Source organism: Globicephala melas, chromosome X (genome assembly GCF_963455315.2).
Source record: "Globicephala melas chromosome X, mGloMel1.2, whole genome shotgun sequence".
NCBI classification, from domain to species: Eukaryota; Metazoa; Chordata; class Mammalia; order Artiodactyla; family Delphinidae; genus Globicephala; species Globicephala melas.
This window is the reverse complement of record NC_083335.1, coordinates 98,047,683-98,073,478: the sequence shown is the minus strand read 5'-3', so window position 1 is coordinate 98,073,478 and position 25,796 is coordinate 98,047,683. Positions and strand designations below refer to the sequence as shown.

The 25,796-nt window shown below is 36.5% G+C and overlaps 1 protein-coding gene across 1 annotated transcript in view; it reads right to left on the bottom strand.

Annotated features, from left to right (window-relative positions):
* Positions 1-25,796, bottom strand: part of DMD (dystrophin) — a 2,243,521-nt gene that overhangs the window by 1,487,937 nt on the left and 729,788 nt on the right. The window contains exon 13 of the mRNA XM_060293058.2: positions 19,961-20,080. Within this exon, the coding sequence (XP_060149041.1) occupies positions 19,961-20,080 (120 nt within the window). The remainder of the gene's footprint in view (positions 1-19,960; positions 20,081-25,796) is intronic.

Here is a 25,796-nt window from a genome sequence, read left to right as displayed (position 1 = left end):
ACACTCAGATGGGTTAAGTAACTTATCTAAGGCCAGAGAGGACAAAGGATTGAGTATCTGGGATTTGACCTCAGATCTGTCTGGCTACAAGTCCATGCTCTTTCACGATGCCATTCACTCAATAGAGCATTCAACATAAAATAAATATATATATATATATATATATATATATATATATGCCTTGTGATTTGTGCTACGAAACATACAGTGAGATATACAGATGCTGAATCCTTTTTGAGTCTTTTCATATTTAATTTTAGCAGGAGTTTCACTAGATTTAACTAAATATTTTATCTAACCTACTTGATAAAGATTTGAAGCCTCCTGTTACAATTTGATCTAAAAACATTTTTGACATTTTAACTGCATATTTGTTTAAAATGTGTTTTAAAAATAAAAAATACTTACACTTCTAGATCAAGAACATGTGCTCTTTGCAAGGACTTATTTTTAAAAGGTAAATATGACTGTCTGATTCCTTCATGAAATTCTGCCTTAGTGATCATGCTAAAAGCGTTGTGAGATTTTTAACTTGAAGAAGCATCTTCTTCTGTGCTATGAGAATCAGTTCCATGTATTATTTATTTTTATGAGTTTATAAAGTGCTAATGAATAAATCTGGAAAGGCCCTATTGTTGTTGTTGCTGTTATTATTTGCAGGCTATTATTTAATGTTCTGTGGCAGCTTAATAAACCCTATACTCTCCAGCTCCCACCAGTCTATTCAATTGGGATACCAGAAAATAAAGAGCAGGAGTCCTAAGGAGCATTCCAAGCATAACAGTGTTCTTTCCAGCATTCATCACATTCCCAGACATTCCTTGGTAGCTTGACGTTTTACTGTTCCTTATTGTTTGTTTTATGCCTCCAAGTCTCTGAACTTCTTGAGGAGGGCCCCCTTACCCTTGTGCTTAATGTCTCATGTAGTAATACATGCATTTCACATAGTATATTAATGTCTCAAAGCTGAATACCACCACTGTAGTTATCAATACAGGGCTTTTCTCCCAAGTAGTGTCTTAAAACCCCCCTTTATTTCCCTTTCTTCTTCATTAAATACCTGTCTACCAGTATTTTATGGTAATGGCATGGCTATTTGTGGTGAATTTAAAGATCCATAGGAGATGAGAGTCACATGTGAATTCCTGTACCCTCTACCTCAAATTCTAAATCGTTAATACTTAAAATGCGCATTAGCTATACAGCAGAATCTCTGAATCTACTAACCCGCTACATGCCACTAGGTTTAAAGTACAGACAGCCTGAATTCTTGTCCCAGCTCAACTGTTGCCCAACTCGGTAATATCTGTCAGCCAACTCATTTAATCTTGCCATGGTTTAGCTGTGCCACTAGTGACATGGATATAACAGTACCTGCTTCATACCCTCCTAGCCAGGTCACTGCTAGGGTCAAGTCAACAAATATGAAATTGTTCTGAAAACTGTGATGAATTATTGACGTGCTTGTAAATGGTAAGGATTTAGAACTCAGTTCCTGGAAAATCAGCTTTTGTTTCCAGATGTGATAAATCTACAGCATAAAAGGCTTTTAATACAGAATACACTGAAACATTTCAGCATGATATTAACTTTACTAGGTTTTTGTATTTTACCTATAGTTTAATAAGGCTTATGCTTTGAACAACAATTGAAAATCCTTTACTTTTGCAGTTTTAAACCAGGAGCATTTTCCATTACGTGCCTTGTTTATAACCTAGTAAGTGGAAAACGTATCCCTCTATGTTCCATTTCAACTCTTGGCATTGAAATACTCCATCTATAAGAAATCACATATTCCAATGTTTATACATAATAAAATGCACAAAATAATCTAGGTGTAAGAGGATGGGAAAGTGATGGGGACTGTAGCTAAATGGAGAGCTCATGGTAAAGTGGGCAGAGCTATTCAATTCCTACTGAGGTTAATATGCAGGAAAACAGGCCTAGGATCATCGAATCACTTGCTTTTCCCAAAGAGGCTAGAAATTCATAGTTTTATATCACATTTCCTAAATTTCAATAATAAATATATTATTAAATACCATGTGGACTGAATGCGAATATATTTGTAATTTTATTGGAGTATACTTGCTTTACAATGGTGTCTTAGTTTCTGCTTTATAACAAAGTGAATCAGCTATACATATAGATATATCCCCATATCTCTTCCCTCTTGCATCTCCCTCCCTCCCACCCTCCCTATCCCACCCCTCTAGGTGGTCACAAAGCACCGAGCTGATCTCCCTGTGCTATGCGGCTGCTTCCCACTAGCTATCGATTTTATATTTGGTAGTGTATATATGTCCATGCCACTCTCTCACTTTGTCCCAACTTACCCTTCCCCCTCCCCGTGTCCTCAGTAGACAAATTCCTAGAAAGACAAAAACTACTCAAACTGACAAAAAGGGAAAATCTGGAAAATGGAGGTAAAATATTTTTAAAACTGGAAATCAAAAATAGAAAGTCTTATGTCTATTAAATTCTCATTTAAAACTTCCTCCATAAAAAAAATTCCAGGCATGAATGGCAAGTTTCCAAGCCTGCATAATCAGGTACTTAAACCCAGCAAGCATATCATAAGAATGGAAAATAGGCCAATCTCTTTCATGGACACAATGGAAAAACTCTAAATCAAATGTTAACAAATGGTAGCAAAAAAAATCTAGCAATAAATTAAAAGGGTTATACACATCATCCGTGTTTGGTTTATCTCAGAAATGCAAGGCTATTTTAACATTAGAAAATGAAGCAATGTGATTTTACATATTAACAGAATAAGGGAGAAAGCTAATATGATTGTCTCAAGTTATCCCGAAAAAAAAGTTTGATAAAATTGAGCACCCAGTAATAACAAAACCTCTTAGAACACTAGGAATACAAAGCATCTACAACAAGCCTACAGGAAATATCATACTTTACAGGTGATTTACTAAAAGCCGCACCTCCGAGAGCTAAAATGAGAAACAGATATCAACAATAATCTCACTGTACTAGAGTATGCAGCACAAAAATAAAAGAAAATATAATCAAATGAATGATTGGAAAGGGAGAAATAAAACTGACATTAATCACAAACCACCTGGATATGTACACCTGAGTGATACTACAGATAAACTACTCAAGTTAATAAGCAAAGTAAGCATGATCTCTGGATATAAGGCCAAGGAATAAAAATCAAGGTGTACTTCTCAATATCAGCAACAAAAAATAAAAACTGAAAAACTTTAAAAGACACCATTTACAACAAGAGCAAAACTATCAAAAACCTAGTAATAAATCGCATACAAAGTCTAAGGCTCACTATCGTGAAAACCACAAAAACATTATTTAGAGAAATTAAAGACGTAGATAAATGGAAGACTATTTCATATTCATGAACTGAAATACTTTATATAATAAATATATTAATTTACTACAAATCGATCTATATATTCAGTGAAATCCAATTAAAACCAAAGCAGTTGTGTTTTTTCTTTTTTCTTGTTTGTTTTTTTTTGAGGGGGTGGTGACAAGCCGATTCTAAAATTTATTTGGAAAGCAAATGAATAAAAATAGCAACAAAACCTTTAAAAAGGAGAAAATAAATACGAAAGGCTTACACGGGCCAAGATAGACTTAGTGTTCCCCTTAGCTCCCCTAAACTTTAGACTATAGGCCCCAACCTCTCTTTGCTTAGAGCACTTACTTTGGAAAGAGGATGTAAATTTTTTAATCTGCCCCTTTGAGACGTAAATAGTCTACAACCCAAGAATATCTTTCTCAAGGACCTGTTAGCCATCCCTTTGAAATGTAATTATCAAGAAAGATAGGGCCTGTCTTCCAGATTCTGTGGGAGCATAGGAGCCTAACTTTGATAAGGGACAATTAGCAAACACAAATAGCATAATCACATTGACCATCCAACCTCTTAATGTCCTCCAACCTTTTTATGCTAGCTCATCCCAGCACTTACAAATTCTCCCACCTTTTTTTTTTTTTGCGGTATGTGGGCCTCTCACTGTTGTGGCCTCTCCTGTTGCGGAGCACAGGCTCCGGACGAGCAGGCTCAACGGCCATGGCTCACGGGCCCAGCCGCTCCACGGCATGTGGGATCTTCCCGGACCGAGGCACGAACCCGTGTCCCCTGCATCGGCAGGTGGACTCGCAACCACTGCGCCACCAGGGAAGCCCAAATTCTCCCACCTTTTGTTCAGTGGAACTGAGTTCATTCTCTCTCCCCTTTTGCAACAGTCTTGATCCATAACTGCAATAGTCTTGAATAAGTTTTTTCTTGCCTGTTTTACCATCTGGTAAAATTTTTATTTTACAATACTACCCGATATTAAAATCATTATAAATCTATAGCAATTAAGACAATGTGGCATTGACATAAGTATAGGCAAATGTACAAACAGAACTTATTAGAGGGACTTCCCTGGTGGTCCAGTGGTAAACAATCTGCCTTCCAATGCAGGGGACACAGGTTCAGTCCCTGGTTGGGGAACTAAGATCCCACATGCTGCAGGACAACTAAGTCCGTGTGCCACAACCAGAGCCCACGCGCTCTGAAGCCCATGCGCCACAGCTAGAGACAGAAAACCCACACACCACAACTAGAGAGAAGCCCGCACCCCGCAACAAACAGCCTGTGCCACAATGAAAGATCCTGCATGCCACAACTAAGACCCAACACTGCCAAAAATAAATGAATGAATAAAATATACATATAAAAAAGAAGGCTGAATGACTTTTTTAAAAAAAGAACTTATTAGAATCCATAACGTGAGCCACGCATGTACAGGCATTTGACTAAAGGTGACAGTGCAGAACATTGTTTGCAATAAATCATGCTACTTCAATTGAATCTAAATAGGAAAAATGGACATTCATCCCTTTCTCACACCATAAATACGAGATGGAATGTAATATGAAAGGTCAAACAATAAAGTAACTATATGGCAACCCAGGAGAATATCTTCTAGGTCATAGAGTAGGAAATGTTACTTTTAAACTCAGAATAAAAATACGCTAACCATAACAGAAAATATTGAAGTGGGGTATAATGAATATAAAACTTCTGTTTATTAAAGTAGCAATTCATTAAGGAGTAAAAAGGCAAGTTACTTAGATTTTAAAAAAAAGAAAGGAAATATGTAATATAGGTAACCAACAAAGGACTACAATCCAGAATATATATTTTGAAATAACTACAGCAAATCACTAAGAGAAATATAGACAATTCAATAGAAAAATAGGCATTTCCAAAAAGAGATCTTTCAAATAACCAGTAAACAAGTGAAAGTGTTCCACCTCATTAGTCATCAGTACATGCAAGTTAAAACGAAAAATGTCATTATACAGCCACCAGAAAGGCTCAAGTTAAAAATCTGACAATTTGAAGTACTGAAGAAGATGCAGAGCAATTTGTACCTTTATTCACTACTGATGAGAGTATAAATTTATACATCAACTTTGGAAAACTCTTTGGTAATACCTATAAAGCTAAAGATACATATACTCAATGATCCAGCAATTCCAATCCTGGCTGTATATCCAATATAAAAGCCCACAAATATTCACTGAAAGATATGTACAATTATTTTCAAAGAAGAATTATTTGTAATGGTCCCCAACTGGAAACAATCCACATTTTCTTAACAGTAGATTGCATAATTAAACTGTGGTATAGTCATTAAAAAAGAAAACTAATGAACTAATGCTATACGCAACATGGATGAATCTCACAAACAATGTTGAGTAAAAAACGTCAGTTACATATATATATATATATATATATATATAAAAAATGTAATTCCATTTACATCAAGTTAAAAATACAGCAAAATTAATCTGAGGTATTATAAATCAGGTTAGAGGTAACCTTTGCGGAGGTGGGACCAGTTTATGACTATGATAGGGCTTGATGGGCTTTTTGATTGTTGTTAACATAATACCTTTTTATCTGGGTGTGGAACAATTGGGTATGCGACGTCTTCAAGCTATAATTATGATTTGTGTACTTTTCAGAGTACTCCAATTAAAAGAACTGTGCCATAGTATAAAGTTTAGAATTTTTTTCAGAGACCAACAGGGCCAGAATTCTCTTTAGATCATATGAGAATTAACACTTAATATTCATAAAGAATATTATCATTCTAACATCCTTGCATATATATTCCCCCTGTAATAATATCCTCAAGGTCAAATAGTAATTTTCTCTTATGAAACTGAGAGATTAGGACAAAGCCCAGGTTGAGGTATCACACAGATCTGGGTACCAGTCCCAGCTCTGCGACTCGCAAACTATATGAACTTGGATTTAGCTTCATTATGCGTAGCCTTTTTCACTTGTGAAATAGATATAGCTTTACATACAAACTATATACAATTCTTGGAAAACAATGAGCGTACAAAAGTGCTAATAATTATAATTACTGCTTCATGGACAACGGTTGTTGACACTTGGCTTAGTGAAATTATTTCTACCATATTTAAAGTTATTTTTATTTTAAACATGCTTTTTATTCACCAAATATAAAATTAGAAACTAGAGAGACATCAAAAATATTTTCATCCGTATTCTTCTTCATAAATAACCCTTATTTCTTAATTCTATAGGATTTAACATTTCACAGCCTTTTTATTCTACCCTAATTATCCCAAAGGTATGTACCACAAACACTTTTAGTTCCATATCCCATTTGTAAGCCATGATAGATGAGGTGACATTATATAGCCTTTCTGAACAATCACTTTTTAGTAGACTATTTTCCTTCCAAACAACAGAGGCATAATCATGGTGCAGAGATGGCACGAAAAAGGGAGTGGTCATCACTATACAGAAAGACCAGCTTCACAGATGAAAATTTGAACTGAGTTTGCTACATGAAATAGGACTTTTCCAAGCAGACATGATGAAGATGAGTATTCTGAGTGACAGGAATAGCATGTATAAAGACAGTGACAGAGTACCAGAAATAGCTTGTAGGAAGAGAATGTAGGTTGAGGGATATGAGGGGTGTAATAGGAGATAAGTATTGAGAAACAGGTAGCGGGGGTCACTTATTAATTGTAGGCCTAAGTGATGAGACTCTCTAGAAGACAGAAAGTTACTTAGGATTTTAGCAGAGGAGAAACTCTATTATATAGGCTCTTGAAATTCCGCACTGACTTCAATGTGGAGATTGGATTGAAGCAAGAAAAGAATGTATGCAAGGATTTCCAGGGGTTGAAGATATGGGCTTTACTTTGGAAAATAGTAACAAGAACAAGGATGAAACACTGAATATGAGAGACAGGTAAGCAATGTTGTGAGTGATTACATTAGAGGGCTCACAAGAGATAGGTAAGGGATGTGTCTGGAATGCCTCCAGGTTTCTGGTACAGGCGTCAAGGTGAATGGTGGTGCAATAACAAAAATGGGGGAGTCATTAAAAGAAGCAAGTTTAGAGGGAAGTAGGACACAGTGAGTTAAGTTTCACCTTGCTGTGTTTGAGGTGCATTTTGAAATTTAAGGGGTATATATCCAGCAGAAAATGGGAGAGAAGAAATTGCGCTCAAGAAAGAGGTATGGGCAGAAGACATACAGGCTTATAAACTTGTGTCTGTTTTGGATAGTACAACCTTCTGAAGTAAAACAGAGAAAATGTCTTCCTTTTTCAACAAGACAAAACTGCTCACGTGTCCCTTATCAATACTTAGGTTTTTCTTAAAATTAAGTAACACCTGGTTCTACAAACATTCTTTACAGGATGTCACTATCCCTGAAAAATTCAGCTAAGATACTAAAAGTGTATTCAAACTATCACAGAACATAATTATTAGTCCTTATAATCTGGACATTGTGCCACATCCAAGACTGCACTAATTTACTAAGAATATTATCTTGCTTTGATTTAATCTTAAATTTGTGTCCAAGTAACGCCAGTTGGTGTCTATTTCTCTCTCTCTCTCTCTTTCTCCCTCTCCCCCATATATATATATATGTGTATATATATATATATACACACACACATACATATATATATGTATATATATATATACACACATACATCCATATGTATGGAGAAAATGTAAATGTATATATGTACATATACATACATTTGTATAAATGGATATATACTTACATTTATATATAGGTTTATGTTCACATGTATGGATGGGAATTCAGATCCTTCTTATCAAAAAATTAACTTAAAGATACTGCTTTTTTAGAATTTTTATTTTATTTTATTTTTATACAGCAGGTTCTTATTAGTCATCAATTTTATACACATCAGTATATACATGTCAATCCCAATTTCCCAATTCATCACACCACCACCACCACCACCCCTCCACTTTCCCCCCCCAGTGTCCATACGTCTGTTCTCTACATCTGTGTCTCAATTTCTGCCCTGCAAACCAGTTCATCTGTACCATTTTTCTAGGTTCCACATATATTCGTTAATATACGATATTTGTTTTTCTCCTTCTGACTTACTTCACTCTCTATGACAGTCTATAGATTCATCCACATCTCTATAAATGACTCAATTTTGTTCCTTTTTATGGCTGAGTATTGTATATATGTACCACATCTTCTTTATCCACTCGTCTGCCGATGAGCATTTCAGTTGCTTCCACGACCTGGCTATTCTAAATAGCGCTGCAATGAATATCGGGGTGCATGTGTCTTTTTGAATTATGGTATTATCTGGGTATATGCCCAGTAGTGGGACTGCTGGGTCATATGGTAGTTCTATTTTTACTTTTTTAAGGAAACTCCATACTGTTCTCCATAGTGGCTGCATCAATTTACATTCCCACCAACAGTGCAAGAGGGTTCTCTTTTATCCACACCCTCTCCAGCAGTTGTTCTTTGTAGGTTTTCTGATGATGCCCATTCTAACTGGTGTGAGGTGATACCTCATTGTAGTTTTGATTTGCATTTCTCTAATAATTAGTGATGATGAGCAGCTTTTGATATGCTTCTTGGCCAGCTGTATGTCTTCCTTGGAGAAATGTCCATTTAGGTCTTCTGCTCAATTTTGAATTGAGTTTTTTGTTTTTTTTTAATATTGAGCTGCATGAGCTGTTTATATATTTTAGAGGTTAATCATTTGTCCACTGATTCGTCTGCAAATATTTTCTCCCATTCTGAGGGTTGTCTTTTCCTATTGTTTATGGTTTCCTTTGCTGTGCAAGAGCTTTTACGTTTCATTAGGTCCCATTTGTTTATTTTTGTTTTTATTTCCATTACTCTAGGAGGTTGGTCAAAAAAGATGTTGCTGTGATTTATGTCAAAGAGTGTTCTTCCTAAGTTTTCCTCTAAGAGTCTTCTAGTGTCCAGTTTTACATTTAGGTCTCTAATCCATTTTGAGTCTATTTTTGTGCATGGTGTTAGGGACTGTTCTAATTTCATTCTTTTATATGTAGCTGTCCAGTTTTCCCAGGACCACTTATCAAAGAGACTGTCTTTTCTCCATTGTATATGCCTCCTTTATCACAGATAAGTTGACCATAGATGCATGGGTTTATCTCTGGGTTTTCTATCCTGTTCCATTGATCTATGTTTCCGTTTTTGTGCCAGTACCACATTGTCTTTTTTTTTTTTTTAACATCTTTATTGGGGTATAATTGCTTTACAATGGTGTGCTAGTTTCTGCTTTATAACAAAGTGAATCAGTTACACATATACATATGTTCCCATATCTCTTCCCTCTTGCATGTGATTACAGTAGCTTTGTAGTATAGTCTGCAGTCACTGAGTCTGATTCCTCCAGCTCCGTTTTTTACCCTCAAGACTGCTTTGGCTATTCAAGGTCTTTTGTGTCTCCATACAAATTTTAAGATTTTTTGTTCTAGTTCTGTAAAAAATGCCTTTGGTAATTTGATAGGGATTGCACTGAATCTGTAGATTGCTTTGGGTAGGATAGTCATTTTCACAATATTGATTCTTCCAATCCAAGAACATGGTATATCTCTCCATCTGTTTGTATCATATTTAATTTCCTTCATCAGTGTCTTAAAGGTTTCTGCATACAGATCTCTTGTCTCCCTAGGTAGGTTTATTCCTAGGTATTTTATTCTTTTTGTTACAATGGTAAATGGGAGTGTTTCCTTAATTTCTCTTTCAGATTTTTCATCATTAGTGTACAGGAATGCAAGAGATTTCTGTGCATTAATTTTGTATCCTGCAACTTTACCAGATTCACTGATTAGCTCTAGTAGTTTTCTGGTGGCATCCTTAGGATTCTCTATGTATAGTATCATGTCATCTGCAAACAGTAACAGCTTTACTTCTTCTTTTCCAATTTGTATTACTTTTATTTCTTTTTCTTCTCTGACTGCCGTGGCTAAAACTTCCAAAACTATATTGAATAACAGTGGTGAGAATGGACATCCTTCTCTTGTTCCTGATCTTAGAGGAAATGCTTTTAGTTTTTCACCATTGAGAATGACGTTTGCTGTGGGTTGCTGTACATGGCCTTTATTATGTTGAGTTAGGTTCCCTCTGTGCCCACTTTCTGGAGAGTTTTTATCATAAATGGGTGTTGAATTTTGTCAAAAGCTTTTTCTCCATCTATTGAGATGATCATATGGTATTTCGTCTTCAATTTGTTAATATGGTGTATCACCTTGATTGATTTGCGTATATTGAAGAATCCTTGCATCCCTGGGATAAGTCCCACTTGATCATGGTGTATGATCCTTTTAATGTGCTGTTGGATTCTGCTTTACAGTATTTTGTTGAGGATTTTTGCATCTATGCTCATCAGTGATATTGGTCTATAGTTTTCTTTCTTTGTGACATCATTGTCTGCTTTTGGTATCAGGGTGATGGTGACTTCGTAGAATGAGTTTGGGAGTGTTCCTCCCTCTGCTATATTTTGGAAGAGTTTGAGAAGGATAGGGGTTAGCTCTTCTCTAAGTGTTTGACAGAATTCGCCTGTGAAGCCATCTGGTCCTGGGCTTTTGTTTGTTGGAAGATTTTTAATCAGTCTCAATTTCAGTGATTGGATTGGTCTGTTTATATTTTCTATTTCTTCCTGGTTCAGTATCAGAAGGTTGTGCTTTTCTAAGAATTTGTCCATTTCTTCCAGGTTATCCATTATATTGACATACAGTTGAATGTAGTAATCTCTCATGATCTTTTGTATTTCTGCAGTGCAGTTGTTACTTCTCCTTTTTCCTTTCTAATTCTACTGATTTGAGCCTTCTCCCTCTTTTTCTTGATGAGTCTGGCTAATGGTTTATCAATTTTGTTTATCTTCTCAAAGAACCAGCTTTTAGTTTTATTGATCTTTGCTATTGTTTTCCTTGTTTCTATTTCATTTATTTCTGTTCTGGTCTTTATGATTTCTTTCCTTCTACTAACTTTGGGTTTTGTTTGTTCTTCCTTCTCTAGTTCCTTTAGGTGTAAGGTTAGACTGCTGATTTGAGATTTTTCTTGTTTCTTGAGATAGTCTTGTATTGCTATAAACTTCCCTCTTAGAACTGCTTTTGTTGCATCCCATAGGTTTTGGATCGTCATGTTTTCCTTGTCATTTGTCTCTAGGTAATTTTTGATTTCCACCTTGATTTCTTCAGTGATCTCTTGGTTATTTAGTAATGTATTGTTTAGATTCCAAGTGTTTGTGTTTTTTACGTGTTTTTCCCTGTAATTGATTTCTAATCTCATAGTGTTGTAGTCAGAAAGGATGCCTGATATCATTTTAATTTTCTTAAATTTACTGAGGCTTGATTTGTGACCCAAGAAGTGATCTATCCTGGAGAATGTTCCGTGCGCACTTGAGAAGAAAGTGTAATCTGCTGTTTTTGGATGGAATGTCCTATAAATATCAATTAAATCTATCTGGTCTATTGTGTCATTTAATGCTTGTGTTTCCTTATTAATTTTCTGTTTGGATGATCTACCATTGGTGTAAGTGAGGTGTTAAAGTCCCCTACTATTATTGTATTACTGTCGATTTTCTCTTTTATAGCTGTTAGCAGTTGCCTTATGTATTGAGGTGCTCCTATGTTGGGTGCATATATAATTGTTATATCTTCTTCTTGGATTGATCCCTTGATCATTACGTAGTGTCCTTCCTTGTCTCTTGTAACATTCTTTATTTTAAAGTCTATTTTATCTGATATGAGTATTGCTCCTCCAGCTTTCTTTTGATTTCCATTTGCATGGAATATCTTTTTCCATCACTTCACTTTCAGTCTGTATGTGTCCCTAGGTCTGAAGTGGGTCTCTTGTAGACAGCATATATATGGGTCTTGTTTTTGTATCCATTCAGCGAGCCTGTGTCTTTTGGCTGGAGCATTTAATCCATTCATGTTTAAGGTAATTATCGATATGTGTGTTCCTATTACCATTTTCTTAATTATTATGGGTTTGTTTTTGTAGGTCCTCTTCTTTTCTTGTGTTTTCCACTTAGAGAAGTTCCTTTTGCATTTTCTGTAGAGCTGCTTTGGTGGTGCTGAATTCTCTTAGCTTTTGCTTGTCCGTAAAGCTTTTGATTTCTCTGTGGAACCTGAATGAGGTCCTTGCTGGGTAGAGTATTCTTGGTTGTAGGTTCTTCCCTTTCATCACTTTGAATATGTCCTGCCACTCCCTTCTGGCTTGTAGAGTTTCTGCTGAGAGCTCAGCTGTTAACCTATGGGAGTTCCCTTGTATGCTATTTGTCATTTTTCCCTTGCTGCTTTCAATAATTTTGCCTTTAATTTTTTCCAATTTGATTACTATGTGTCTTGCCATGTTTCTCCTTGGGTTCATCCTGTATGGGACTCTCTGCACTTCCTCGATTATGGGTAGCTATTTCCTTTCCCATATTAGGAAAGTTTTCAACTATAATTTCTTCAAATATATTCTCAGGTCCTTTCTCTCTCTTCTCCTTCTGGAACCCCTATAATGAGAATGTTGTTGTGTTTAATGTTGTCTCAGAGGTCTCTTAGGCTGTCTTCATATCTCTTCATTCTTTTTTCTTTATTCTGTTCTGCAGCAGTGAATTCCACCATTCTGTCTTCCAGGTCATTTATCCATTCTTCTGCCTCAGTTATTCTGCTACTGATTCCTTCTAGTGTAGTTTTCATTTCAGTTATTGTATTGTTCATCTCTGTTTGTTTGCTCTTTAATTCTTCTAGGTCTTTGTTAAACATTTCTCGCATCTTCTCAATCTTTGCCTCCATTCTTTCTATGAGGTCCTGGATCATCTTCACTATCATTATTTTGAGTTCTTTTTCTGGAAGGTTGCCTATCTCCACTTCATTTAGTTGTTTTTCTAGGGTTTCATCTTGTTCCTTTATCTGGTACATAGCCCTCTGCCTTTTCATCTTGTCTATCCTTTCTGTGAATGTAGTTTTTGCTCCACAGGCTGCAGAATTGTAGTTCTTCTTGCTTCTGCTGTCTGCCCTATGGTGGATGAGGCTATCTAAGAGGCTTGAGCAAGTTTTTTGATGGGAGGGACTGGTGGTGGGTACAGCTGGCTGTTGCTCTAGTTGGCAGAGCTCAGTAAAACTTTAATCCACTTGACTGCTGATGGGTGGGGCTGGGTTCCCTCTCTGTTGGTTTTTTGGCCTGAGGCAACCCAACACTGGAACCTACCTGGGCTCTTTGGTGGGGCTAATGGAAGAATCTGGGAGGGCTCACGCCAAGGAGTACTTCCCAGAACTTCTGCTGACAGTGACCTTGTCCTCATGGTGAGACAAAGCCACCCCCCGCCTCTGCAGGAGACGGTCCAACACTAGCAGGTAGGTCTGGATCAGCCTCCTGTAGGGTCACTGCTCCTCCCCTGGGTCCCGATGTGCAACACTACATTTTGTGTGCCCTCCAAGAGTGGCGTCTCTGTTTCCCCCAGTCCTGTCAAAGTCCTGCAATCAAATCCCGCTAGCCTTCAAAGTCTGATTCTCTAGGAATTCCTCCTCCCATTGCCAGACCCCCAGGTTGGGAAGCCTGACGTGGCACTCAGAACCTTCACTCCAGTGGGTGGACTTCTGTGGTATAAGTGTTCTCCAGTTTGCGAGTCACCCACCCAGCAGTTATAGGATTTTATTGTGATTGCACCCCTCCTACCGTCTCATTGTGGCTTCTCCTTGGTCTTTGGATGTGGGGTATCTTTTTTGATGAGTTCCAGTGTCTTCCTGTTGACGACTGTTCAGCAGTTAGTTGACTCTCAGGCTGACTTTCACTAACCCCTTCCTTAGGCACCAAGGGCAGGGCTTATTTACAGGCTTAGGAAGGAGTCCCTTGTGTCTTCCTAGAACAAAGTTCAAACTTGCATTTGGCCCTCAAGCAGCAAGCAACCTGCTTTTAAGCCTAAGTCTCGCTTTGCTCTTATCTTCCATCCATTTCTCCATGTGCTCCAGGTGCAGACTTGGCGGCAGCCACACACACTCACTCTGGCCAGGGCTCACGATCCCTGCTCTCTGTTAAGCTCCTGCAGGGTCCAGGTTCAGCTGCGGCGGGCACAGTGCCAGTGGGCAGCTGTGCTCCCGGCTCACTGGCTGCGGGACTCCATACTGCTTTTTTTAAGCAGTAAAATTTCAAACAGTAAATATGCCTTTTCTGATTTAAAACATGAAAGACAAGTATATGACACTTGTATGTGACACTCTAACTTCATAGGACATTGCTATGGAATTTCTAAAGTCATTTGGGAGAGGAACTCATCCATTAACCACTAACATGGTGGTGAAATTTACACAGTGACCCAACTATATCCTCAAATGGCTTCCTGTCCCCAAACTTTCTGACTCTGAAAGTTGAATAAAGGAGTCCAATCATTTTCAGTCCAACAAGAAGGCTCACCTTATCCACAGACATCCCACGAGAGGCTTTGCACAACACGTCAGGGAAATCAAAACATTTTATATTTATTCCATTCCACTAGGTCAACCAACTTAATATAGCCACCAAAGAATTTATCTTGATAATGCCACATAATATTTGCACAAATTGTTTAATGTCATTTGATATCCAGTTGGTTTTCATGTCTTGATTTTAGTGAATGTATCTTAGCTCTTAAGAGACCTTTCTAGTCTTTGAAGATTATTCCTTTATTCAATAAAGTTTATTAACTTCATCAGATGAGTAAGAAACTATACATGTGTGCACAGCCTTATGTTTAATAATCTGCTCTAAAAGTGTATTTTCCAGGTTACACTTCTTCAAAAGAGGATGCTTGTATGTATCCATTCTTTTGATATACCTTTAATTCTCCAAAATTTTAGACAGTAACGTTAAGAGTAACATCATTCAACAAAATAATCCAAACATTTTTTCTATGCCAGAAACTCTCACGGGTCTGTGGCCTTAGACACCTTTAATACATCTAGTTGGACTCTCAAGTGTTAACTTATATAGAAGAACACATCTAAAAATGGGATTTTAATAGCTCTACCTTTTATTTGGAAAATGTTTTAATTAGAGCATCTTCTGTAAGAGCTATGGGCCTAACCAGGTTCTTTTTTATTTATTTATTTATTTTTTTTACTAGAAACAGCTATCTCCCTAGAACAACAGGCTTTATGTTCTATAGTCTTTTTCAGTTTCTAATGCAAAAGGCCAATAGGACCTGTGTGTCTCCAAAACACCTCTCTTATCTTGTTTTAGTTTTTGCTCAAATGCCCCCTTCTCAACATAGTTTTCCCTTGACGGCTTCATGTAAAACTGCTTCCTTCTCCACTCTATGTTTTCCTTATAGTTCTTAGCACCTTTTTCATACTATAAAGCTTGCTTATTTATTCAGATGCTTGCTTCAAATGTAAGCTTCATAGAGGAACAATTTACGTTTTGTCCATACTTAACCTCAAAGCTTAGACTTTTGGCTGGCACCTAGTAGGCACTCAATACATATTTGTCAAATGAATGAATAAATATGGTCCTTCTATCTGGAACACTTTCCTGTTCTTTATTGTTGCCTAATTAATTTCTACTAAATCTTCAGATCTCACTTAAGGGCACTTAGGTAGGCCTTTCCTTACCTTCTAGAGAAAGGTGAGTCATCTAGTAATACATATATCTATCACACTGAACTCATCATGGCCAGAAATTTACACTTAATTGCATTTAATTAGTGCAGGTCCAGGAGGGCAGGTGCCATGACTGTTGCCCCCACCCATCCCCACCATGGAAGTCCCAGCCGCCATCCTGGCGCACAGCTGCTACTCAATACATGTTTGTTGACTGAAGAATTATGGTAAAGTTTAGTATCACACACTAATTCTAGCTACCCATCAAGCCACCACTAGCACCACTCTTCTGAACCTCAATCTGTAGCTAAACTGGCCCTTTTTCAGTCCCTTGAGGGTGCTATGCTCACTTGATACACTGTTTCCCCTTCCTGGAAACTGCATGTACCTCCACCAATCCCCTTATACACACACTTCATACAGTTCCCTCCAATGTGTCCTTTAGATCATAATTTAAACATTACTTTACTAGGAAATCATTTCATGCCTTCAAGCTTCAGCTTAAGTCAGACTAATTTGTTGTCACAAAACTTGTTCCTTTCCTTCACAGAAATAAGTTACGTTCATTTTAAATATTTGCTCATTTTTGTAAATATCTCATTAGTGCTTATTTCCTCTGTTAGATTGCAAGTACCAAGAGAGCAACTGCCATGCCTACCATGGCGACCACGGGTGACAAGGAATCAGCACTTGAATTCAAAGAGGGAGCCTGAGAAATGGCTACCACTGTTTTGAGGTTCCAAGGAAGGCAGCATGCTCACAAATTACTCATTTCTGACCCAGGAAGGTAGAACAAATTCTCTTTTTGTTCACTGTTTTACCTCTGCTACCCAGCATAATCCCTATGACATAGTAAGAACATTACAAGTACTCATAGAAAAAAATGAAAGAGGCATGGTAATATATTCCATGACTGAAGACTCCACATAAATTATGCAACTTAGTTTTTTAGCCAAGCTATTTCTCAACAAAATTAGTTAACTGGCATCACTGCTTACAAATCAGGTTCTCTGTGTACTGACATCATAGAAACCTCTAAAGTTAAGGACAAGTTTCTGACCTGTGGTGACATTGCTGAACCTCTGAGAGAATCAAATTAATTTACAAGAGACTGCACTTTTCAGAATATTATCCTTCATAAGTCATGCCATCTTTCAGAATCCCTAAGCATATGTTCTGACCTTTCTTTTTCTTCAAACCTTTTAAAAAGAAGACTTCTAGAAGTCTTTTAAAGTTAGAGAAAATCTAACTTATAATAGAGTTCAAAGAACTAAGTCAATACATGTAAAGATATTCCATGAGGAATATTTTTAGAGTTCTAACTCAAGATGGTAAGAACATCTCTCTCTCTCTCTGTTACTGAATTAAATCAAACACTATCTTTCCTAGTTTTCCCCTATCTGTACCTCTTTACTAAAGACAACTGGGTATCCATTTTGAGGCTCTGGTACTTCAGCAAATTGGAGAGAAATGGATTAAGGCATTGTGGTGACATGGGAGGCCATGGAGGAGAAAGAAGGTGTGGGGTGAGCATTCAACACTAACAGGTCTTCAGGAATCAGCTATGGATGACCAGACCCTGCTTCAACAAAAGCTCTAAAGCATTCCTCTCAGGTTCCTGCCAGTTTTTTTTTTCTCCTTTTGTATTGAGTCCATATACCTTTTTCTCTTTCCTAAAATTCTTCCTATTACTTCTAATAGAATTCCTCAGGGCCCAGTATGAAACATGATAGCTCAGTCTCTGAAGCATACATGGAATTTTTGTCACATGCAGAGGATATTTGGGTTGCTGTTTAAGTGACTCCTCTAATGTGTTTATCTGTCTTTTTATTCTTTATTATTTCTTCTCTCCTCCTCTTTTTCTACCAACTTCTCTACCTCTTCTCTTTCTTTATAAAAATTAAACTAGTTAAGACAACATTATATTACTTGTAAAGAACCTAAGAAAGAATCATCAAAATTCCAAAGTCAAATGAGAGCCCAGCATTCCAGGGCAATTCCAACTAATAGTTAAATAAGACATAGAACTCAAGCATGGATTCCTCTGGGACTGATGGAATAGGAGGAAAGAAAGGCTAAAGCGGGGGCCTTCTCACCACTTAAGTCCTTTAACTCTGCTCTTTTAGACACTAATCTAGATTATCTAAAAGTCAGGTAACAGTAACAGAAATGAAGGTTCAAAAAAGGAAAGGGGGTTGAGGGGAAAAGAGGAGGCTGGGAGGCTATGGTCAACACTAATTAAGGGGGGAGGCAATCATATACAAATGTGGACTGAGTTTGTGTGAACTGGGAATAGCCAATACATGTGCAGCTATCTTAGTAGATGTTTCTGCATCAAAGAAATAAAGACATAAAATAAGGTAAAAAATGAAAGCAAATAGGATAATAAATATAGAAAAGCTTAGGGCCACCACTCTTAATTCATCCTACCTAAGATCTAACCCAGTCACCATCTGTGAATGCTATAGACTGTTTTTCAAGGTGGCCTAGTCCCACAGGCATCACCTTGGAAATAATTATATTCTAAAGCTAGTTGTATTAGGTCTTGTGGTGCCAAAGTGACTGTTTTTCAGTTGTTATTTTAACTGGAAATACTCTATGACTTAGAAAAGTCTCTGCCTTAATTTTTTTTAACCAGTCACCCTTCTAAACTCTGCCTCCCAGCCTTCTTTTATCTTTTCTGAACATTTCTAAGAAACACTGAATATTAGATTTTTACCCATCTGTAAATAGTCACAACACTATTGTATCAGAACTATGGAATTCCATAAAATGGGTGTAGCAGTGGCCTGTAAGTCCTTTAGCCAGTCGTGTGTGTGTGTCTGTGTACAACAAATCTGATCATATATGCAATGATACATTATAACATTGGGCGTCATAAACCTTTTTAGATCTGCAATCCCTGCAATTTCATTGAAACATAAGCAATTAACATGAATCACTAGTATATATTAAGTGCTCAACTGTAGCAGTTCAACAGTTTCGTCTTTTTCATTTAATGATGGAAAGTGAGATAATATTGTTGGAGATTGGCAGTCTAAAACAGTAACCTTAGGAAACGACATTTCACTGGGATAAAAAAAAAAACACAATTCACACAAAAAGAGAAAAAAAACAGAGATAAGGCTTTTCTATAGGTTAGGTAAGAGAAACTAGGTTTAGAAAAACCTTGGGCTTATAAAGCTATTTAAACCCACGTTGATTGGATCCTCAGACGTGTTAGACTATTGGCTCCTAACTATCACAAAGGAAAGGCAAGCATGTAGTGGGTACAATGAATGCCTCAAATATAATCTGTGGTTGGGTAAATATGTGAATGTATGTGTCACATTCAGAACAATAAACTGTTGTTATTTTCCCTTAATGTTGATGTTTTGGTATATGTATCTATGCTTTGCTGAAATTAAAAAAAAAACTTATAACAAAACTTTATCATTTCCAGTTAGGAAGTAAATATGAAAATATCCACATTATCCTTTATTAATATATACTAGTTATATTTCCAAGGACACAATTACTATGAGTCAGATTGAATGAGGGATTGAAAGGCTAACTATCTCCTAAAACAAAACTTCCATGACTTAAGCATCCTGCTATGTCCTCATCGAGACTACAGCTGAAGGCTTCCAGGAAAAAATATACTGAATGTGTTAAACTTTTTCTTATTTGAGTGAATGTGATCCTTTTTGTGTTTTCTTACCTTTGTCCTCTTTCAGACTGTAGGTTTGAAGAGAGCATAAATAATATTCCTCTGACGAGTTATCTAATGCATGCTATTCAACTATAATTAAAAAACAGATCTGCATTTATGTATTTCCCCAAAGGCCAGGAAGCTAGTGTGAGCAAACAGTATATAATGAAAAGGAATTATGCACAAACATCCCACAAATGGGACATAATTTGAATTAGTTTAAATGAATACATTGTATTCTAAATATCTGTAACATACAAATTACATTTTAAATTTTCTAAATATTTTCTGAATTGCAATTAATTATTTTGAATGACATATTTAGTGTATTAAAGAAAATACTCTGACCTTAAGTTGTTTTTCCAAAGCAGCAGTTGCATGATCGCCACTAGATTCATCAACCACCACCACCATGTGCGTGAGAGAATTCACCCTGACTTGTTCCTGTTCCAGGTCTTCTTGAAGCACCTGAAAGATAAGTGTTTTTAAAAAGGAAATTAAAATAATAGTCTCATGCTCTGTATGCCAGAAACATTTCTTCCCAAATGAGTGTGATTTATTTCTGCCATGCTTTGGGTAATACAGTTTTTTATTAGACTGGAATCATTTCAAGCAAATTTTTTGCTATGGTGCTCAGCAAAATTTGCACGTTTTTGTCAATTGAATGTGAAAGTATATACAGAGAAAGCATCTGTTGAGAAAGGCATACTAAGATATGCTGCCCGTTACCCCACTTCCTCTCACTTTTTCAAGGACTTTTCTCCTAAAATACCTGGCCGCCTCAAGCATCTGCAATTTCTCCTTCTCTACAGTTCTCCATTATCAACCAAAACAAAACAAACTCTTGACCCAAAAAACCCCTCCCAGTACTGCCTCATTATGTGTCCCTCTTCACTAAAAAATATTTTGTTTTCTACATTACTCTTTCTATTTCCTTACCCTACTATTGTCCCTTTACCCACTATCCCATTAAAACATCTCTTGTAAAGGGTGCCATCAACCTCCAGGTTCCCAAATCCAATAGCCATTTTTTGATAGCATCTTACTTGACATTTTGATTACTAACCTAATTAACCACTCCTTCATTCTGGATCCTCTCTTCTCTCTTCCTGAGCTTCATGTACCACCCTTGCCTGATTATCCTCCTACTTCACTAAGAGCTGCTTTTTAGCTCCTTTGCTGGTTGGTTCCTTCTCCTCTGCTCAACTATAAATCAGATGACATTCCTCTGGATAAAAAACAATGGAGCCCCATCACACTAAGAGGAAAAATCCAAATCCTTGAACCTGAAATCCTTGTATGATCTAGCACCTTCCTGCCTCTCTAATCTAACTGCATACCATTCTTGCCCTCTGACACTATGTTTCAGTCATACTTGTCTTCTTTCTCTTCCACACTGTGTCAAGCTATTTGCTCTACCCCAATTGCTCTTCCTCTGTATCTTTAAATATTCTCTCATTCTTATCATTCAGGACTCACTTTGTCACCTGCACAGAGAGGCTTTTCATGAAGATGCTATCTAAATTTGCATCTTAGTTACTATTTCTATAACTTTTTAAACATAACATTTTCACACTCAGATTTTTCTTATGTATTAGTTTAGTCATTTGTTGTTTGTCTTTACTTACTGGAACATAAGATCCACTGAAACAGAGATGCCCCCTGTCCTTCTCACTAGATATTCCAAGCAACTAAAGATAAACAAACTCTTGTTAAATGAATAGCACCATGTGGAGGGGTGAGGGCAATATTCACAGGTGAGTTTGACCCTTCCTGACTGCATAAAGATTACAATCTAATGGGTGAGATTCTTTTTTTTAAGTGTAATTACAATTATACTATCAAGCACATATAACCCGAAACAGTATTCCAATCTTTTAAAAATCACAGTGTATAGATTTTTTGTAAAGATAAACAGGAATAAACAGAGGAATAAACAGACAGTAAACAGGAGGACTAAACAGAGGAGGCTGCTCTAGATCCAAGACACCCTGCTTGGGAGATCCAGTTCCTCCAGGACCTTATCACACTACACTAATTATTACCTGGAAATCCCTAAATGAGTATGCAAAATTCCTGGTCATCTAGTCTGCCTCTTAGAACATGTTATTATATAATACAAGAATGAAGAAGCAGGTTTGGGACAAAGCCTGTTACTTTCTAGAAAACCTGGAATCCCTACTTATGAAACAATGATGCCTGGCACCTATCAGACTAGCTCTTAGTTATTCGAACCCTATGGCGGGCGTAAGGGAACCTATTAGAATTAGCTACATCACAAACTCAAATGTTTGAGCATTTTTATCCAGGACTTTTATTTTTCAAGTCTCAACATTTTAGAGCACTATATAAAATCACTTACTTTTACTTCCTCTCTCCAGACTTTCACAGTACATTTTCAAGTGAAGCAATTTAAAATAAAATGACTATGCACCTATTTTGTGTGTGGAGTCTATACTGCCTATCACACCTTTGACATTCCAGAGCTTACACTGGTTAATAAAACTCTTTCTGCCATGAGGCTCAAAATGGAAACATTAACATTCAGAGTTGCCCTTGAAAGTCATGTTAAGTCTGTGCTTTCTGAGTTATATAAGCTAGGACTGGGAACATTTCAAATATGTCAGCAGGAATTTTAAAAATAATAATTAAAATAATATCCTGGTGTCCAATATACCATAAATTGGTTTAATTTGGCCAATTCTTTTTTCCTATCACTCAAGTATGAGAGTATATTTAATTACATATATTAAAGACAATTAGGAAATAATGCTATACTATTCACATTTTTTACATTTTTATTGTTTTCATATTTTTTAGTAAAGGAAACAGAAAATCATTGTTTGAGCCATAAGGTACTTATTTTGAAACTCAGGCTGCATCTTTCTAAAGCATATGTGATCAAATATACTAGTTATTTTCTCCAGTACTTAGATTTCTGATTTTGTTTTGCTTATCTATTTGTTCTATAATCAGAAATTATATTCTTGCCATAGTGATCAAGGGTTTACATGTTATGCTTTTGCTGACGTGCTAACACAAAGTACCACTAAAGCTAGTTGTGAGTTAATAGCTTTAAAATCAAACATGAGAACCATCTGAACTTACACTCAGTAGAGGTAAATAAAGGAACATGGGAAAGGTTCTCAACAGTAGATGAAAATCTCGAAGAATGCATAGCACTGCAGTAAATTAGCAATATACTCTATTTGATTTAAGTCATTTCCAGTATCTCCTTTTCTCTTCTATGACTTTTTCAAATTATATCGTTTCTTCTACTCCTAATCAGGGATTAAAACAGAAAAGCTTAAACTGACCTTTCTAAGCATACTCAATAGCTGCAAGACAGAGCTATTGTAACACTGTAATCAGTTCCTATTTTCCCAGACCTCAGCTCCAAAAATAAATATTAATGAATATCACGGTATTAGCTAATCCCCTTATTATTTGCAAAAGACAAAAGACTATAAAATATCCAACGTCCAGAATTCATTTTTTTAAAATGAAGTTGATTCTTAGAATTAGCAAAAATGCCATCCAGAAAATGGTTAGTTTAAAAAGTTAAAACCTTCTGTCAACCTATGTATCCATGAATAAGGGCCTTGATCATTGGTATAGAGTACACTCTCCTGCTTCCCTCTTTGAGAAAACATGGATTCTCAAGGCAACTAATTTTTAAAGTACATTAAAGTTTTAAAAGCTATTTTACAATTAATTTTTAATTAAATATTTACTTCTTATGGATTTGAATTTCTCATAGCGGGATTTATACAATGGAGGTTTACAGTTGATTTGCTAATTAAACTGAAATATGAGCCAAATTATTCCAAATACAGATGTATCCCCAGAGAAATACACTAAAATTTTTGCCTATCAGAAGAGAATGTCTTCAGGTTAAAATACTGTAACATATGATTGTTAAAGTCTGTTTTTCTTTATTAAAAGAATATAAATTATTTACACAGAGATACCTACTAGGTATTTTATTATGTATTTCTTGCCAGTATTTTTCTTAGAGTAATGCATTTGTTACACTTATCAAATTTAAAGAAAATCTGTCATGCTCCTAATTAAATTTCTATACCATTATTAGATACAAATGTCAGCAATGTTTGTTTTCTAATGTCAACTAACAATCCTTTTTTTCCTTATGACAAGAAAAAAGGTCAACAGTGAAACTTAACATTAAAAATGCTTAGATTTGACCAACTTAGATTTTGTTATACCTCTGTAAAACAAATAATTCTATTTCTTACAAATTATTCTCTAGTTAAAGAATCTGACCAAATTTGTTGTTCCCTTAGTACATATTCACATCTTATGATTTAAATATGACTTTTCTCTATTTCCTTCAAATGTTTCAGTGGTACCGAGTTCTTGCTCTGACCCATGACAAGTTGGTCTTCAAAATCTGGCTTAAGACAACCACTGAAGAGTCACTTCAATGTTTACTTCAGACTTATGCTATTTTATCCTTTCTTAGCATATATGTGAAATACTGTTTGGAAAATAAAGGCATGGAAATATGTAAGGCTAGGGAATTATTAGATTTGACACTTAGCGGTGAAGAACAAAAATTAATAGAAAGGTAGAGTAATAGAAAACAAAAACAAGGTTGGATCTCCAGTAAGTTCTATAGGAGGTTATACAATACTTCCCTTGGTCAGAGTATATGCTCAACAACATGAAACAGGAAAGGACTGTTGTTGCCTATATGCATAGTTTATTACTACTTCTACTTCAGTGATTAACCAACAGGAAATTACCAACACTTGCAGGTCCTACACACACACACACACACACAAACACACCCCCCCCCAGAAACAACACAGATCATGGGTTATGCATGAATTCTAAGGCCATCTACTCCCACATATCACTTTAAATTAATATAATTAAAATATGCTTAGTAAACTATTAAGTTTAGTGATTTATAGTTTTTAGCTTAGCCAAATAAATGTACACAAAACGAAAGACTGATGAGAACAAAACTTGAATTGAATATAAAATGTGCAAAAATCTTAAGAAACCAGAAGAGTTTCTACAAACATGGGATAAGTCTAACACTTAGGAAGTACTATCTTAGAAAATCCAGCTCAGGAACCAAAAAATCCCTAGATACTCATGAACAATTAGCTAATGCAATACATCTGGATGTGAATTGATTTTATTTTCAAATAAAAGCATCCCAGGCAAATCAGAAAACTTTATGATTTCTTAGGAAATGATAGAGGGGGTAGGCAGTGTATCATTCTCGTTACTTTTTCTCTTATGGTCATTTTTACGTCCTTATTTCCATCACCTCTGCACTGGGCTAGGCTCTGTATTCCTTATTCTATCTATTGCCTGAATGAAATGATCTGGAAATGACTTGCCATTTTATTTTCAGTCCAATATTCACTTTACTAAGCCTGACTGGTCACAGTACTGTCTAGTTCCCCATGAGGATCTATTTATAGTATGTACTTTTGTTATAAATTTGCTAAATATTTTAAATAGGCTTCCTCAACAGGCTCTCCTAGAAGAGCTTTTATTTTGATACCCACTTACTTAAACATTCTTGCATAGTTATCTTAGTTTTTTATAGCAAACCCATTTTTTTAACCTTTTTGTTAAAAATAAATGTTTATGTTTCTTCTAAATCCTAAGCTACCAAAGGGGGGGGGCCCTAAAGACCATTTCTATGATGTTTAAAGATTTAAAAAGCACGCAATGCTTACCAATCCCAGGAAGGGGGCTCAGTAAATGTGGAAAACTGTTTTAAAAACAGAGCTGACCATTAATGTACCCCTACATCTTTCCAAATATAAGTAGAAAAGGACATAGTATGGATGACAGAGTGACAAAAATATGTGCATGTTTAAAGGTGTGGGATCTAACATCAGATTTTCTGAGTTTGATTCCTGCATGTATTGCTAACCAGCTATGTGACCTTGTGCAAGTTTCCAACCATGCCAAGCCTCAGCTTCCTAATTTTCAAAACTGGGATAGGGCTTCCCTGGTGGCGCAGTGGTTGGGAGTCCGCCTGCCGATGCAGGGGACACAGGTTCGTGCCCCAGTCCGGGAGGATCCCACATGCCGCGGAGCGGTTGGGCCCGTGGGCCATGGCCGCTGGGCCTGCGCGCCCGGAGCCTGTGCTCTGCGGCGGGAGAGGCCACAACAGTGAGGGGCCCGCGTATCGCAA